The sequence below is a fragment of the Pleurodeles waltl genome, chromosome 7, assembly GCF_031143425.1.
Source record: "Pleurodeles waltl isolate 20211129_DDA chromosome 7, aPleWal1.hap1.20221129, whole genome shotgun sequence".
Lineage (NCBI taxonomy): Eukaryota > Metazoa > Chordata > Amphibia > Caudata > Salamandridae > Pleurodeles > Pleurodeles waltl.
This window is the reverse complement of record NC_090446.1, coordinates 59,010,649-59,023,604: the sequence shown is the minus strand read 5'-3', so window position 1 is coordinate 59,023,604 and position 12,956 is coordinate 59,010,649. Positions and strand designations below refer to the sequence as shown.

General features: G+C 48.4%; 1 protein-coding gene across 1 annotated transcript in view; it reads right to left on the bottom strand.

The window, feature by feature from the left end:
• Positions 1 to 12,956, bottom strand: part of LOC138247180 (killer cell lectin-like receptor subfamily B member 1B allele A) — a 104,610-nt gene that overhangs the window by 54,169 nt on the left and 37,485 nt on the right. The window contains exon 4 of the mRNA XM_069201925.1: positions 5,289 to 5,452. Within this exon, the coding sequence (XP_069058026.1) occupies positions 5,289 to 5,452 (164 nt within the window). The remainder of the gene's footprint in view (positions 1 to 5,288; positions 5,453 to 12,956) is intronic.

Below are 12,956 nucleotides of genomic sequence, written 5' to 3'. Positions count from 1 at the left end.
CATAAAGGTATGGCTATTCATGATTGCAAGCTCATGGTGTGTGACAATTACTGACTCCTATTGATCACTAATGTTATTGATTGCTATTCATTATTGATCTGTGCATGTACGGGATATATGGTGGGGAGACCTCAAAGTGAGTCAAAAGGTTCATCAACCTATTTGCTTATCCCTTGTAAGTATACTTATTAAGGTCCAACGCGTTGACAATACCGACAGTGTCATATTCATCCCATCTTAAGTGTGATATCTAGTATCTATTAGCTCTCCCACATACTCCGGGCCCCACTTAATGTGAATGGGAGACATGTAACAACATACATATGAAACACTGTACATGCACAATGCCTGTCTAGAAATCACTCGAACTGTACATCATAGGTACGCAGAGTACTTCATGTTATTTATAATAGCTAGTTGTATAGCTCAGTGTCCTTGTTCTATCCCTGGTTTACCACATCATATATGATGATCAAGGAGCTTTTGTTTTCCCATAATCTCAGTACTAGATTGCCCCCTCAGGGAAGTTGTTTCAATTTCTCCAGTCCGCAGAAGGTGAATGTTTGTTGGTGAGGATGTTATCTGTCAAAGTGCTCCAACAACGGTAGTTTCCGGTCGTTCTTGTGAATATTGCGAAGGTGTTCTTATATCCTCTGGTTTAGTGGTAAAATAGTACTATTTATATAGTTTTTCTTGCATCAGCTGATTATATTACAGATCACATTTGTGCTCCTGCAGCAGATGAAATCCTTTATTCTGTGTTGCAGACCATTTATTGTCAGTTCTTGGGTTTTTGATGTTCCCAGTTTGCATTTAGAGCATTTCAAGCATGTGTAAAAACCCTTCGCTTGACTGAATAAAGTTACGATTTATTTTTTCTTGCAAGAAGGAAGGGCATAGTTTTTCCCCTCAAATTGGGTGCCCTTTCAAAGCTCAGTAGGGGGACGGATTTAGTGTCCTCCTGTTTGGTTGGATTGCTGATAAGTAGCAACCAAAGTACTTTGAGTGTTTTTCGGATATGCTGGTGACCTTTACTGTATTTTGTGATGAAGCGAATGGCTGGTTTGCTCTTCATGTGTCTGGTGTCTAGGAAAAGGTGATCATTGCTTTACTGATGCGAGTCATTGTTTGATTTGTGTTGATTTCAGATGTTAGACGTCTTGTTTTCTGCAGTTTCTTCTGGTCCTTCTATATTTGCCTTAAGGAATATTAGTGATGGTGCTCTCGGGATGGCAGCTTGTGGCATGAAGGATTGAAATGGCCCCAGTTGATTTTCTGTGGATTTTGTTTGCAGTTCATTGTTTTCAATGTATAGTGTAAAGTCTAGAATTTCCATTTCTTTCATATAGATTATATAGGTTACTGTGATGCCCCATTTGTTTGTGGAAAAACTGTTGATAAGGTGCTTCACAAGAGTCTACGAGCCTTGCCAGATGAGCAGAATATCACCCATGTTTCTTCCCCTGAATACAATATTGCTGCTGTGGTGCTCAAATTGATTGTTCCATGGCTAGTGCTTTTCAAACTCTCAAATGAGCAGACAGGTGTATGGTGTGGGGAATGGAGCCCCCATTGTGGCCCCCTGTTGCTGTAGGTAAATATCACCATTGAATATGAAGAAGTTGTTTTTTAGACAAAACTCAAGCATTTCCACAATCATCGTGTCCCTTCACAGGTAGTGAACACATCTTATAGCTAGACATTGTTGGAGTGTGTCTTTTAAAAGCAATATTAATACGAAAACTTGCAATATATTGTGTGACGATGCCGCATAGAAAATGTTTTAACATAGAAATGCACGATTTTGAAATGTGCCCACGTGGAGTGGCTACCAATGTATACGAAGACTAACTAAAAGGCTTATTAATTCTGAATTATTATGCAATAATGTTTTGAAATTGTATTATTATACCATAATTAGAGTTATGTGTTAAGAGTTTGCTTCATTAAACAGAAGGGGTTTAACTGAGCGCGGGCTTGGGCCTAGCTACCTGGCCTCATATTAAACTGTATTTTCTAATGTGTAGTGTCCTGTTTCCTGAAGGACACGAAGCTGTACTTTTCCAGGAGTTATGTGTGTGTAGCCGTAGTAAATTCTTTCTTATGAGAACCGGCTTGCTCAAGGCGATGTTCTTGCTAGCTGCAACAGTGTAATTCGTAACAGGTGCAAGGTTAACCGTACTAGGAGAAGACAATGAAGACACTGGAGCGCAAAGTGTAACATTTTCTACCTGACATTCCAACCGTTGAAGACGTCAATAACATGGACCAACCCATGACATGGGAACTGTGAACTGTGGAAAATTCCAGCAAGGTGCTTACCAAATTATTGGACAGAGATAACGATGCACCAAATATGATCCAATGAGGAATTAGGGAATAGTTAGACAGTTTTGATTTAATGGCGTGACTCAAGACGAAATCATCCATTCTCCACTTCGCCATCTCCATTTTGCCATTTCCCTTTTGCCATAAGACTTTGCCATTTGCCATTCTTCCTGACACTCCAAACCCATACTTTAATTTTAGTTGTCCTATCGTCCAAACCATCTTCTGCCCACCTTTTGTTGAGATTATCTTCTCCTCTATCTGAGGGAAGTAATAGGCTCCTTAGCTATGTCATCTTGAGACTTTGCCCAGTCCTATCTTTGTTGCTGCTGATGAACTGATGTCCTGAGGACGAAGACTGGCGCTGCTTGCTGATCTGTTGGATTGGTAACTATCTGATGCAAATTGTGATTGTCCATTTGCCTTTTCTTTCTAGGTACCAACTGCTATTTTGATAGAGGCCTTAGTATAGATGTTTTCTAAATTTGTGTTCAGTAAAATGTTTTGCATGAAGCCCAACATGCTAATGCTAATTTGAGATTAGTTAAGGTGTTCACTAATATCTTATGCAAATAGACAAGTGACTGAGTAGTGCTTCTGATGTGGTGTATTGATATTGAGATTAACAGACATGATATTAGATTGTTACTAATAGGGAAATAAATATCCTAACACTTAACTAAACTGGTGTGGGTATTCATGACTGAAAGGTCATGGTGTGTTCAATCATTGATTCTTATTGATTGTTTATTGATTAGTGATTGAAATTATTGATTGCATATTGATTTATTGATTGATTATGCCAAGAAAATATTTCGTACTGGGAAGTCCCCAAACGCGGTCCAAAGGTTTGTCGACCTAAACGCGTCTCCTTGTAAGTTTACTTATTAATGCTCTGACGCGATAACAACATTTCTTACTGCCTCTAGACCATGATGGTGCTTTATTGATGCATACAAGCTTACTACGTCTATGGTAGCAAGTACGTAGTCTGATTGCCAGTCAATGTTTTCCTTCACGAATGGTTGTAATTCACCATCGATATATTCTCCCAGATTAGAGCAGACGGAATCAATACCAGCAATGAATGATCTGCCTACAAGTGGGGTACCTGCTTTATGGATCTTTTGAAGTGTGTATAGTGTCGGCATCACAAGGTGTTTGATTTATAGATATTATTTTTCTTCCATGGTGAGGGGATTTTTTTTGTGCCATCTATTAAGATGTCCCCCCAGTTTCCTTTGTATCTCCTGGATTGGATTGTGTTTCAATTTAATATAGCAGGTAGTATCTTTAGTTGGCACGAAATTTCCTACAAATAGTCATCTTTGTTGAGATTAACCTCATTGCTACCTTTGTCTGGCTGCTTTAATATTATGTTCTTACCCTGGCGAAGCTCCTCCAGTGATTATCGTTGTTTATGGGTTATATTTAATGGGAGATCTGCTCTTTGACATGTATTTTTTGTGTTCTTCATTTAGGTCCAGTAATACTGCAGTACTGGAAGTGTTTCTGTATGTTAAACACAGATATATTATTTGAAAAAGTTATCCATGTTTCTTGGCCGAACAGCAGGTACATTTCACACTCACACCTGTAGTACTCACGGACTGCAAGAGGCATGCAGTCTCTTTCTTGTATGATGTGGTTGCAAACATTAGGTATGGTAAGAGGGACAGAGATAGAGGATATTGAGAAGTAACTATTATATTTTGGATTTAGTATATTGTCCTCAATATTTTAGCTTCTTTATTCAGGGGTACACTATTCAAATTGTCCTGTATTACTAACATCTTACGAGCATAGCCTGTTCCTGAATCACCAAAACATTAAGGCCCATATTTATACTCTGTTTGCGCCAGATTTGCGTAATTGTTTTTAACGCAAATCCAGCGCAAACTTAACTCCATATTTATATTTTGGCGCTTGACATGTCTAGCGCCAAAATATTGGAGTTAACGACATTTCTTGCCTGTGGAAATCTACCTTGCGTCAATGAGAAGCAAGGTAGGCGTTCCCGGGCAAAAAATGCCTCAAAGGCCTTAGCGTCTTATTTATCCTCCCATGCAAAAATCACGCACTGGAGGAGGAGGGTCTTAAATAATGGTGCTAAGCCTGCTTAGCGCCATTATTTAACGCCTGGGTCAGGGCAGGTGTAAGGGGATCAGGAGGCAGATTTACATCATCGAAACCATGGGTATTGCGCACAGGTGCCCTTCCTTGTCCCTAGGGACACCCCCACCCATCCCTACCCACACCAGGAGGTCACCCACGGATAGGGGACCCATCCAAAGGTAACTCCGGGTAGGTATTTTTATCCAATGCCGCTCGGGGGCTCTAACTTGGGACCACCTGTACGGCGCTGGCCCCAATGGCCATGCCTAGGGGACATTTGTCCCCTGGGCATGGCCATTGGGGTGGTAGGCATGGCTTCTGTCTTTACTAAGACTGGAGCCATGTCCATGGGGCTTGTGCACCAGAAAATGGCGCTACACTGCTTAGAGGCAATTTTTTGCCTCTAAACAGTGTAGCGCCATAATTTGGTGCACAAGCCCCGGTTCCCCCTACACCTCCCAGGCCATGTTTGCATCCTTTCAAAGGATGCTAACAGGGCCCTAGCGCCGGCTAGCACCATTCCTTAAATATGGCACCCAGCTGGCGTCTAGGAATGGCGCTACCCGGCGCTATACTTTTTGCTGCAAACCTGCACTAACGCAGGTTTGCGGCAAAAAGTATAAATCTGCCCCTAAGTACTCTATCTGCTCTTGTAGTATTGAAGCCTTACCTGCTCTGCTTGGTACTATACATCTGAACCCTTGCCAGCAGTTCCTATTGCTGCATCACTGACACATTCCTAGCTCTGCCTGCTCCTCTATCACTGATGTCCTGAGAACTCAGTCTGCTCCTGTATCACTGATGTCCTGAGAACTCAGTCTGCACCTGTATCACTGATGCCTTACCAGCTCGGCCTTGTCCTCTATCACCGCCAGGCAGGAGCCTCTTGAGGAACAGTCTTCATGACTTGCGCTCCAGTTCTTCTCATCTGTTTTTTGGGGGAAGTAATAACACTTCCCTCCATGTTGCTGCCATTCCAGAGGACAAGATGGTGTAGGATAAGCTCCTTCTGGAAGAAGAAATGACATAAACATTACTGTAGGTTTAAACTATTCAGTAAAAACTGATTAGTAGTTTGCCCATTTGAGGTGTATCAGCAAGTCAACAGGCTGGAGACTTGTCTGCTTGATGTTGAAATCTCCGTCTGACTTGCAATCACGGGACTGGGTACTGACAAATCGAATTCTTTCATCATGACAAATCTGACACATCTAATACTATGACATTGCTAAACCTAATAACGCTGCTTGTCAGTTGGTATTTATAAAGTGCAGGCCAACTTTCAAAGGCTCTTGGTGCACGCAAGATTACATTTCAAATATTACCTTTTGTCACCAGAGGGAACGAAAATTTATATTTATTCTTCTAAAAGACAGCAAGTAGGGATCACCTGTCGGGGTGTCTGTGAAAAACACTCACTTTAATGTTTTATTCAGTTTGGATGAATACATTTGAATGCGGAAATAGTTTTTCAAAAGTTTAAAATATGGATCTTGCTCCGAAACCCAGCACAGTCATACCATCAAAAAGTGAAGTCAAGAAGCCTTAAGAAAGAACAAAGAAGTCATTTGCAATAAAATAATCTTTTGTCAGTACTCTTCTCCAAAAGCATTCTATAACTTTTCAACATTACTCAGTTTAGTAACTATTCCTAGTGACATCAATATTGCTATCCCAAGATCTCCGTTACGTACATTTGCAAGAATGGACATGTTAACATTATGCCCGTCATCATGAGTTTGACAGGTGGAAAAGGCTGCCTGCCAAACTCCCACGGTTGGGTTACCACCAGTGCGGCCCCTTCCCGCGTCCCCTATTTAGAGTTTCCCACTGGGTCAGCGGGTGGAAACAGAGTTTCCGTCCCCTGGCCCAGGGGGAAACAGCCCACAACGTTGACAACATTGAGGCCAGCTCATAATTGAGCCGGCGGCAATGTTGCAGTGCGTAGGATACACCAGCACCCGTCAGCGCTTTTCACTGTGAAAAGCGTGACGGGGCTGGCCATGGAGGCCCATGCACTGCCCATGTCAAGTGCAAGGGCAGTCCAGGGGTTTCTGTGGGGCCCTGTGCACCCTGTCTCCACCAGCCTTTCGATGGTAGTGCTACCACCATGTTAAAGCTGGTAGAGAGGGGGCTAGTAATTCCCAGGGCAGCACTGCTTGCAGCGATACCCCGGCGGATCACAACCGCCAGAACGACCAGATCGACGACAAGGTGTGATCTGGCAAACCCACCACAGCCGTAATGTGTCTGCCGGACTGCCACATTGGCAGTGGTCCGACTGCCACAGTGGCCCTGGAGGTCTGAAGACTGCCAGGATTGTAATGATCGCCCATGTGTTCCTAAGGTCTCGTGGGCCTGTGTGATTACCTTACTTTGTAGACTTTCAGGGGAAAACACAAATGATTATCTTGTAGGTTAAATTGTTGCACAAGAGAATGGTGGGAATGATGATTAGACAGATTGAAAATATAGTGTGTTGTGTGGGGAGCTGGCAATGGAGTAACTATGGCCCTCATTACAATCCTGGCGGTCGGTGTTAAAGCGGCGGTAATACCACCAACAGGCTGGCGGTAAAAAAAATGAGATCACGACCACAGCGAAAACCACCATCATAGACAGCCACTTTAACACTCCGAGCGCCATGGCGGTAGCAACCAACACCGCAGCAGTGACCCCCAACAGACAGGTGGAAAAAAATGCTCTGCCCACCCCATTACAACCCACCAATCCACCAGATTTTCCAGGGCGGTATTAACGCCATCAAAAGCACAGTGGAAACAGTCTTTGGAAGGGAAACCACTCACCTCTCGACACTCAACGAAGAACCAGGACGCCATGGAGCCCGAACTACAGGTCCTCCCCATGCTGGTGTACCTCCTCATACACCAGGAATAACAAAGTCCGCGGCGACAACCACAGTGAGTACTGCACCTAGCATACAGGGTTGAGGGGGAGGAAAAAGAGAGTGACACACACACATGCAACACGCAAAACCCCCACCCCCACCCTCACCCACAACACCATACACACAAACACATGCAGCAACATTACATTTACATCCCGTAACCCCCTGGAAGAACGCAAGGACAAAAGGAATTCAGTTAAACAGTGTTATTTTAGAAATAGTCAGGTATACATAACAATTTAAAAAACAGTATTTACAAAAATATACAATATGTACATAAGGTTGTCCATTGTCCATTCCAAATGTCCGTGGGCCACTGGGCCAAAACTCCTATGCCAAGCCCACACTTGACTCCTGCCTCAATACGGCGAGACCACTGCAGGGGCTTCAGGGTGAAAACACACAGGCACCTCAGGGGATGGAGAAGTGGGGGGGAACTTTAGCCGGAAGATGGAATAACGGCGCTGCTCCTCGAGGGGGCTCCATGCCCACTGCTTGGTCCTGGGGAGTGCAAAGCCACAGTCTCTCAAGTCTCTCAAGTGGGTGGTTTGCCCACTGCTTGGTCCTGGGGAGTGTAAAGCCACAGTCTCTCAAGTGGGTGGTTTGCCCACTGCTTGGTCCTGGGGAGTGTAAGGCCACAGTTTCTCAAGTGGATGCCTTTCTCCACAGGTTCTGAAGGGGGCTTGGTGCCCAGTGTGCTTCATCCTGCTAAGGATTGGGTGAGTGGATGCCTTTCTCCACTGGTTCTGGAGGCGGCTTGGTGCCCAGTGTGCTTCATCCTGCCAAGGATTGGGTGAGTACATGCCTTTCTCCACTGGTTCTGAAGGGGGCTTGGTGCCCAGTGTGCTTCATCCTGCCAAGGATTGGGTGAGTGGATGCCTTTCTCCACCGGTTCTGAAGGGGGCTTGGTGCCCAGTGTGCTTCATCCTGCCAAGGATTGGGTGAGTGGATGCCTTTCTCCACCGGTTCTGGAGTGGGCTTGGTACCCAGTGTGCTTCATCCTGCCAAGGATTGGGTGAGTGGATGCCTTTTTACACTGGTTCTGGACGGGGCTTGGTGCCCAGTGTGCTTCATTGTGTCAAGGATTGGGTGAGTGGATGCCTTTCTCTACTGGTTCTGGAGGGGGCTTGGTGCCCAGTGATGCAGCACATGGGGTGTGGCAGTTCACATTCCCTCACCTGGCTGTCTAAGTGACGAGATTTGCAGGGGACAGGTAGCAAGAAAGTCCATGGAGGCAGGGCCAGACTCCATCCTGCGACGACTAAGGCTGCAAACTGGTGGTTGTCGCGGTGCTGGTGGGGGTGCTGCCAGTGGTGGTGGGATTCTCCAGCCCGTCTCCTGCAGCCCCGGATGGACGCACACTGGGGCTGCTGCTGCTGTTAGTGGTCCTACTGTCAGCGGTGCAGGTGCCGGTGCTTGCGGTGGTGCTTGCAGCGGAGCTTGCGGCGGGGATGCTGCCGGTGCTGCCCGTGGTGTAGGTGCTGTTGCGGCCAGTAGTGGAGGGAGTCACCAGCCCTTCTCCTACAGCCTCAGACGGCTGGCCACGGGGGATGCTGCTGCTGACAGTAGTGATGGCAGCAGCGGTGCAGGCGGCGGTGCTTGCGGCAGGGATTCTGGTGGTGCTGCTCGCGGTGCAGGTGGCGGGGCTGTCGGTTCTGATGGTGGCCACCAGGCCTCCACCTGAAGGGTCTGATGCCTGGGGTGCCTTGCCTTGGCTTTTCTGCTCCTTCTTCACCTTGGCACCTGCTGTTGGGACCAAGGCTCTGACAGCTGCAGTTTTGGAGGAGACCTTGCTGGGTGGGTCGTGCTCCTTGCCCTTGGTGCATGCTGTCCCTTTCTTCACATTGGCAGGTGGCGGAATAGTATGGTCCTTTGCAGGGGTCGGTGGCACATTGGCTGGCCTGACGGGTGCCCCCTTGAAGCTTCTGTGAGTTGCAGGTACCACAGTGGATTCTGACTTGGTGGCTGAGGTGCTGGCCTGGGTCCTAGACACCCTTGACCGAGGGGAAAGACGGGGTCGGGGAGGTGTAGGGAACAGGTCAACGTTTGCCAGGAAAAGTTTTTTAGACACACTGGGGCAGGAAGATGGAGAGGGTTTGGGAGTGGAGTAAGAGGGAGTTGTTGTAGGAGGTCTCTTTCTGCTGAGTTTGGGTGAAGGTGCATGGGCTGGATGCTGTTGTAAGGTGGATGGCTGTTGGGTGGGTGGGTGGGTGCTTGCGTTTGTGTACTTTGGGAGGAGGGGTCAGAGACACACTAGGAGAGGACACAGGGGACGTGTGCATGGTTGTGGGGGTGGTGCATGTGAGGGGTGTGTTGTGATGGGAGTGCTGCTGATGGAGGTAGTTGATGAGGATGTAGTGCATGCAGTTGTGAGTGGAGACGATACTGGGACGGAGGTGGACGAAGAGGAGGAGGGGGACACAGTGGAGGCAGTGGATGTTGGTGTGTCTGCATGGGGATGGTACTTGTGTGAGTGCCAGTGAGAGGAAGTGTGGTGCTTATGTTTGCCTGAGCCACCCTTGTGTTGATTGGGTGGATGCTGGTCTGAAGGTGTGCCTGGGATAGGCTGGGGTTATAGGGATTGGGTCTGGGTAGAGGAGGTTGGAGGGGGGAGGCTAGACACAGGGACAAGGGTTGCCATCAGTGCTGAAGCCAGAGCCTGAAATGGTCTCTGTTAGGCCACCACCGCCAGAGTGAATGCCATCCAGGTATGCATTTGTTTGTTGCAAATGCCCTGCTACACCCTGGATGGCATTCAGTATGGATGGCTGCCCAACAGAGAGGGATCTCAGGAGATCAATAGTATCCTCACTGAGGGCATCAGGGCTGACTGGGGCAGGGCCTGAGATGCCTGGGGTGAAGGAGATGCCCACCCTCCTGGGTGAGCAGGCACGGGAAATACACTGAGGGGCTGCTGGGAGGGCGGTGCTGGTAGGGGGATGGTGGCTGTACCTGTTGTTGGGGTGGGCACAGAGGTGTCCACCACCGCCAGGGAGCTTCCATCAGAGAAGGAGTCGCTGTCTGTGGTATCCCCTCCTGTCCCCGTTGTGGTGCTCCCCTCACCCTCCGTCCCACTGGTGCCCTCACCCTCAGTGGATTCGGCCTCATGGGCTATGTGGGATGCAGCTCTCTCCGTCGCTGGTGCCTCTGCTCCAGATGATGCCAGTGCACACAAGGACAGGGTGACAAAACAAAAAGGGGAGGGAGAGACAGAGGATACACTTTGTCAATGCCAGCAACACCACTACCGTTGGCGTACACAACACACGGGGAGCAGCCCTATGCAATAGGCCATGCCCAACCATTTACTAAGGCAGTCACCAGCCCATGGGGTTCAATGCCTACCACCATTATCTGCACCCCTGAAACCCACAGGACCCTGCCCAGGAGCAGATGGCTGCCAACACTATTGGGGTAGGAGTGATTCTGAGCCTGCCCAGCATAGGACCTACCCTGTCATGTTCGCCATGGCCTAGGGGCACCCACAGCCCACATCCCCCACCCAGGTACCTCCTAATGTGCGCAAAGTCAGGTTTCAGAATCAGTACTCACCCCCTTGTGGCTGCTCTGATGCCTTCAAGAGCCCATCCAACTCTGGATAGGACAACGCCAGGATGCGGAACATCAGGGGGTCATGGTGCGACAGACACCCTCTTCCTCTTTGGGAGGCCAGCCCCAGCTTGGCCTCCGCAGTCTTCTTTGCCCTGTGGCGCAGGTCCTCCCATCTCTTGCGGCAGTGGGTGCTCCGGCTGTCAAAGACCCCCAGGGTCTGCATTTCCTTGGCGATGGCACGACAAATACCCTTTTTCTGGTGGGCGCTGACCTGCAGAGAAAAGACGGCAGAAAGAGGAATTATTCACCCATACGGACCGTCATACTCATTGCCCACCAGATCCCACACATCCCCTGACGCACATATGTTTACCACCTTACATGCTGCACTCTGGCCAGGACCCCTCTGCCCCCCCTACATGTGGCTTACACACACAGCAGTCCATACATTCATGGCCCACTCATCATGCTCACAGTGTACTCACCTGTTTGTCTGGAGGACCGTAGAGTAACTTGTGCTGGGGTAGGACCCCATCCACCAGTTTCTCCAAATCCTCCGCAGTGAAGGCAGGGGCCCTTTCCCCAGACACATGAGCCATTGTCGCTTGCAGACACAGGTCACAGCAGCACTTGCAGTGTAGATCCTCTCCTGTTGAAGGTCAGGTAGCAAGTGAGTGAACAGATAGAAAATGGTGGTAACGTCTGCGGTGGTGCGTACCGTCACCGCCGGCGTACACCGCCAGCGTACATCGCCAATGGCTCCTGGAACCCATAGGGCTCAATGATAACCAATGGGAAATTGCACGGCGGTCATCGACCACCTACCGCGACGGAGCACAACGCCAGTGCAATTACCTCATTTCCCCTTGTCCCTCCTCACAGTTCAGGCAGCCGCCATTTCAGGGGGGCACAGGGCATGGCACTTAGCTGCGTCACAGCAGACATTGGCACATGAAAGGACTCTCAAGTTCACATACTGTTTCTGTAAAGTCAGCAATTCATCATTAGTGCAATATAAGTGTGAATATGACTCTCTACTCACCGTTCTCTTCCATAGGCTACAACCGCTGAGGCAGAACATGAGATGGCGGCATCCTCTGGTGTATAGACCCCTGGTGGACCTAGCGACAATGGAGGACACACACATTATCATTACCTACAGACTTGATCGTGCCACAATCGAAGAACTGTGTGCCCAATTGGAGCCAGACCTGATGTCTGCATTCCGCCAACCCACAGGTATCCCCCCCTCTAGTGCAGGTCCTGTCAGTGCTCCATTTCCTGGCAAGTGATTCCTTTCAAACAACAGTGGCCATGGCATCAGGGATGTCTCAGCCAATGTTCTCTAACGTGTTGACCAGAGTTTTGTCTGCCCTGCTAAAACCCATGCGCAGCTACATCGTGTTCCCCCAGGTGGAGGATTTGGCCACAGTGAAAGCTGACTTTTATGCCCTAGGACATATCCGCAACATCATCGGTGCTATTGATGGTACACATGTGGCATTTCTCCCCCCCTCCCCCCCCCCCCCGGAGAAATGAACAAGTTTACAGGAATAGAAAAAGCTATCACTCAATGAATGTGCAGATGGTGTGTTTGGCGGACCAGTACATCTCCCATGTGAATGCCAACTTTCCTGGCTCTGTGCATGACGCCTATATCTTGAGGAATAGCAGCATCCCATATGTGATGGCCAACTCCAGAGGCACCGGATGTGGCTAATAGGTGAGCACAAGGTCCCCACACAGTACGAGTAGGTGTCTGAGTATGGGGTTGTCCCTAAGGGGTAGTGTGTGTCAAACAGAACAGTTGTCCCTCGATGTTTGCAGGTGACTCTCGTTACCCCAACCTCTCATGACTACTGACCCCATTGAGGAATGCCAGGACAAGGGCAGAAGAACGTTACAATGAGGCACATGGGTGTACAAGGAGGATTATAGAAAGAACCTTCGGCCTCCTGAAGGCCAGGTTCCGTTGCCTCCATCTGACAGGTGGCTCCCTGTACTACTCACTCAAGAAGGTGTGCCAGATCATCGTTGCATGTTGCATGTTGCA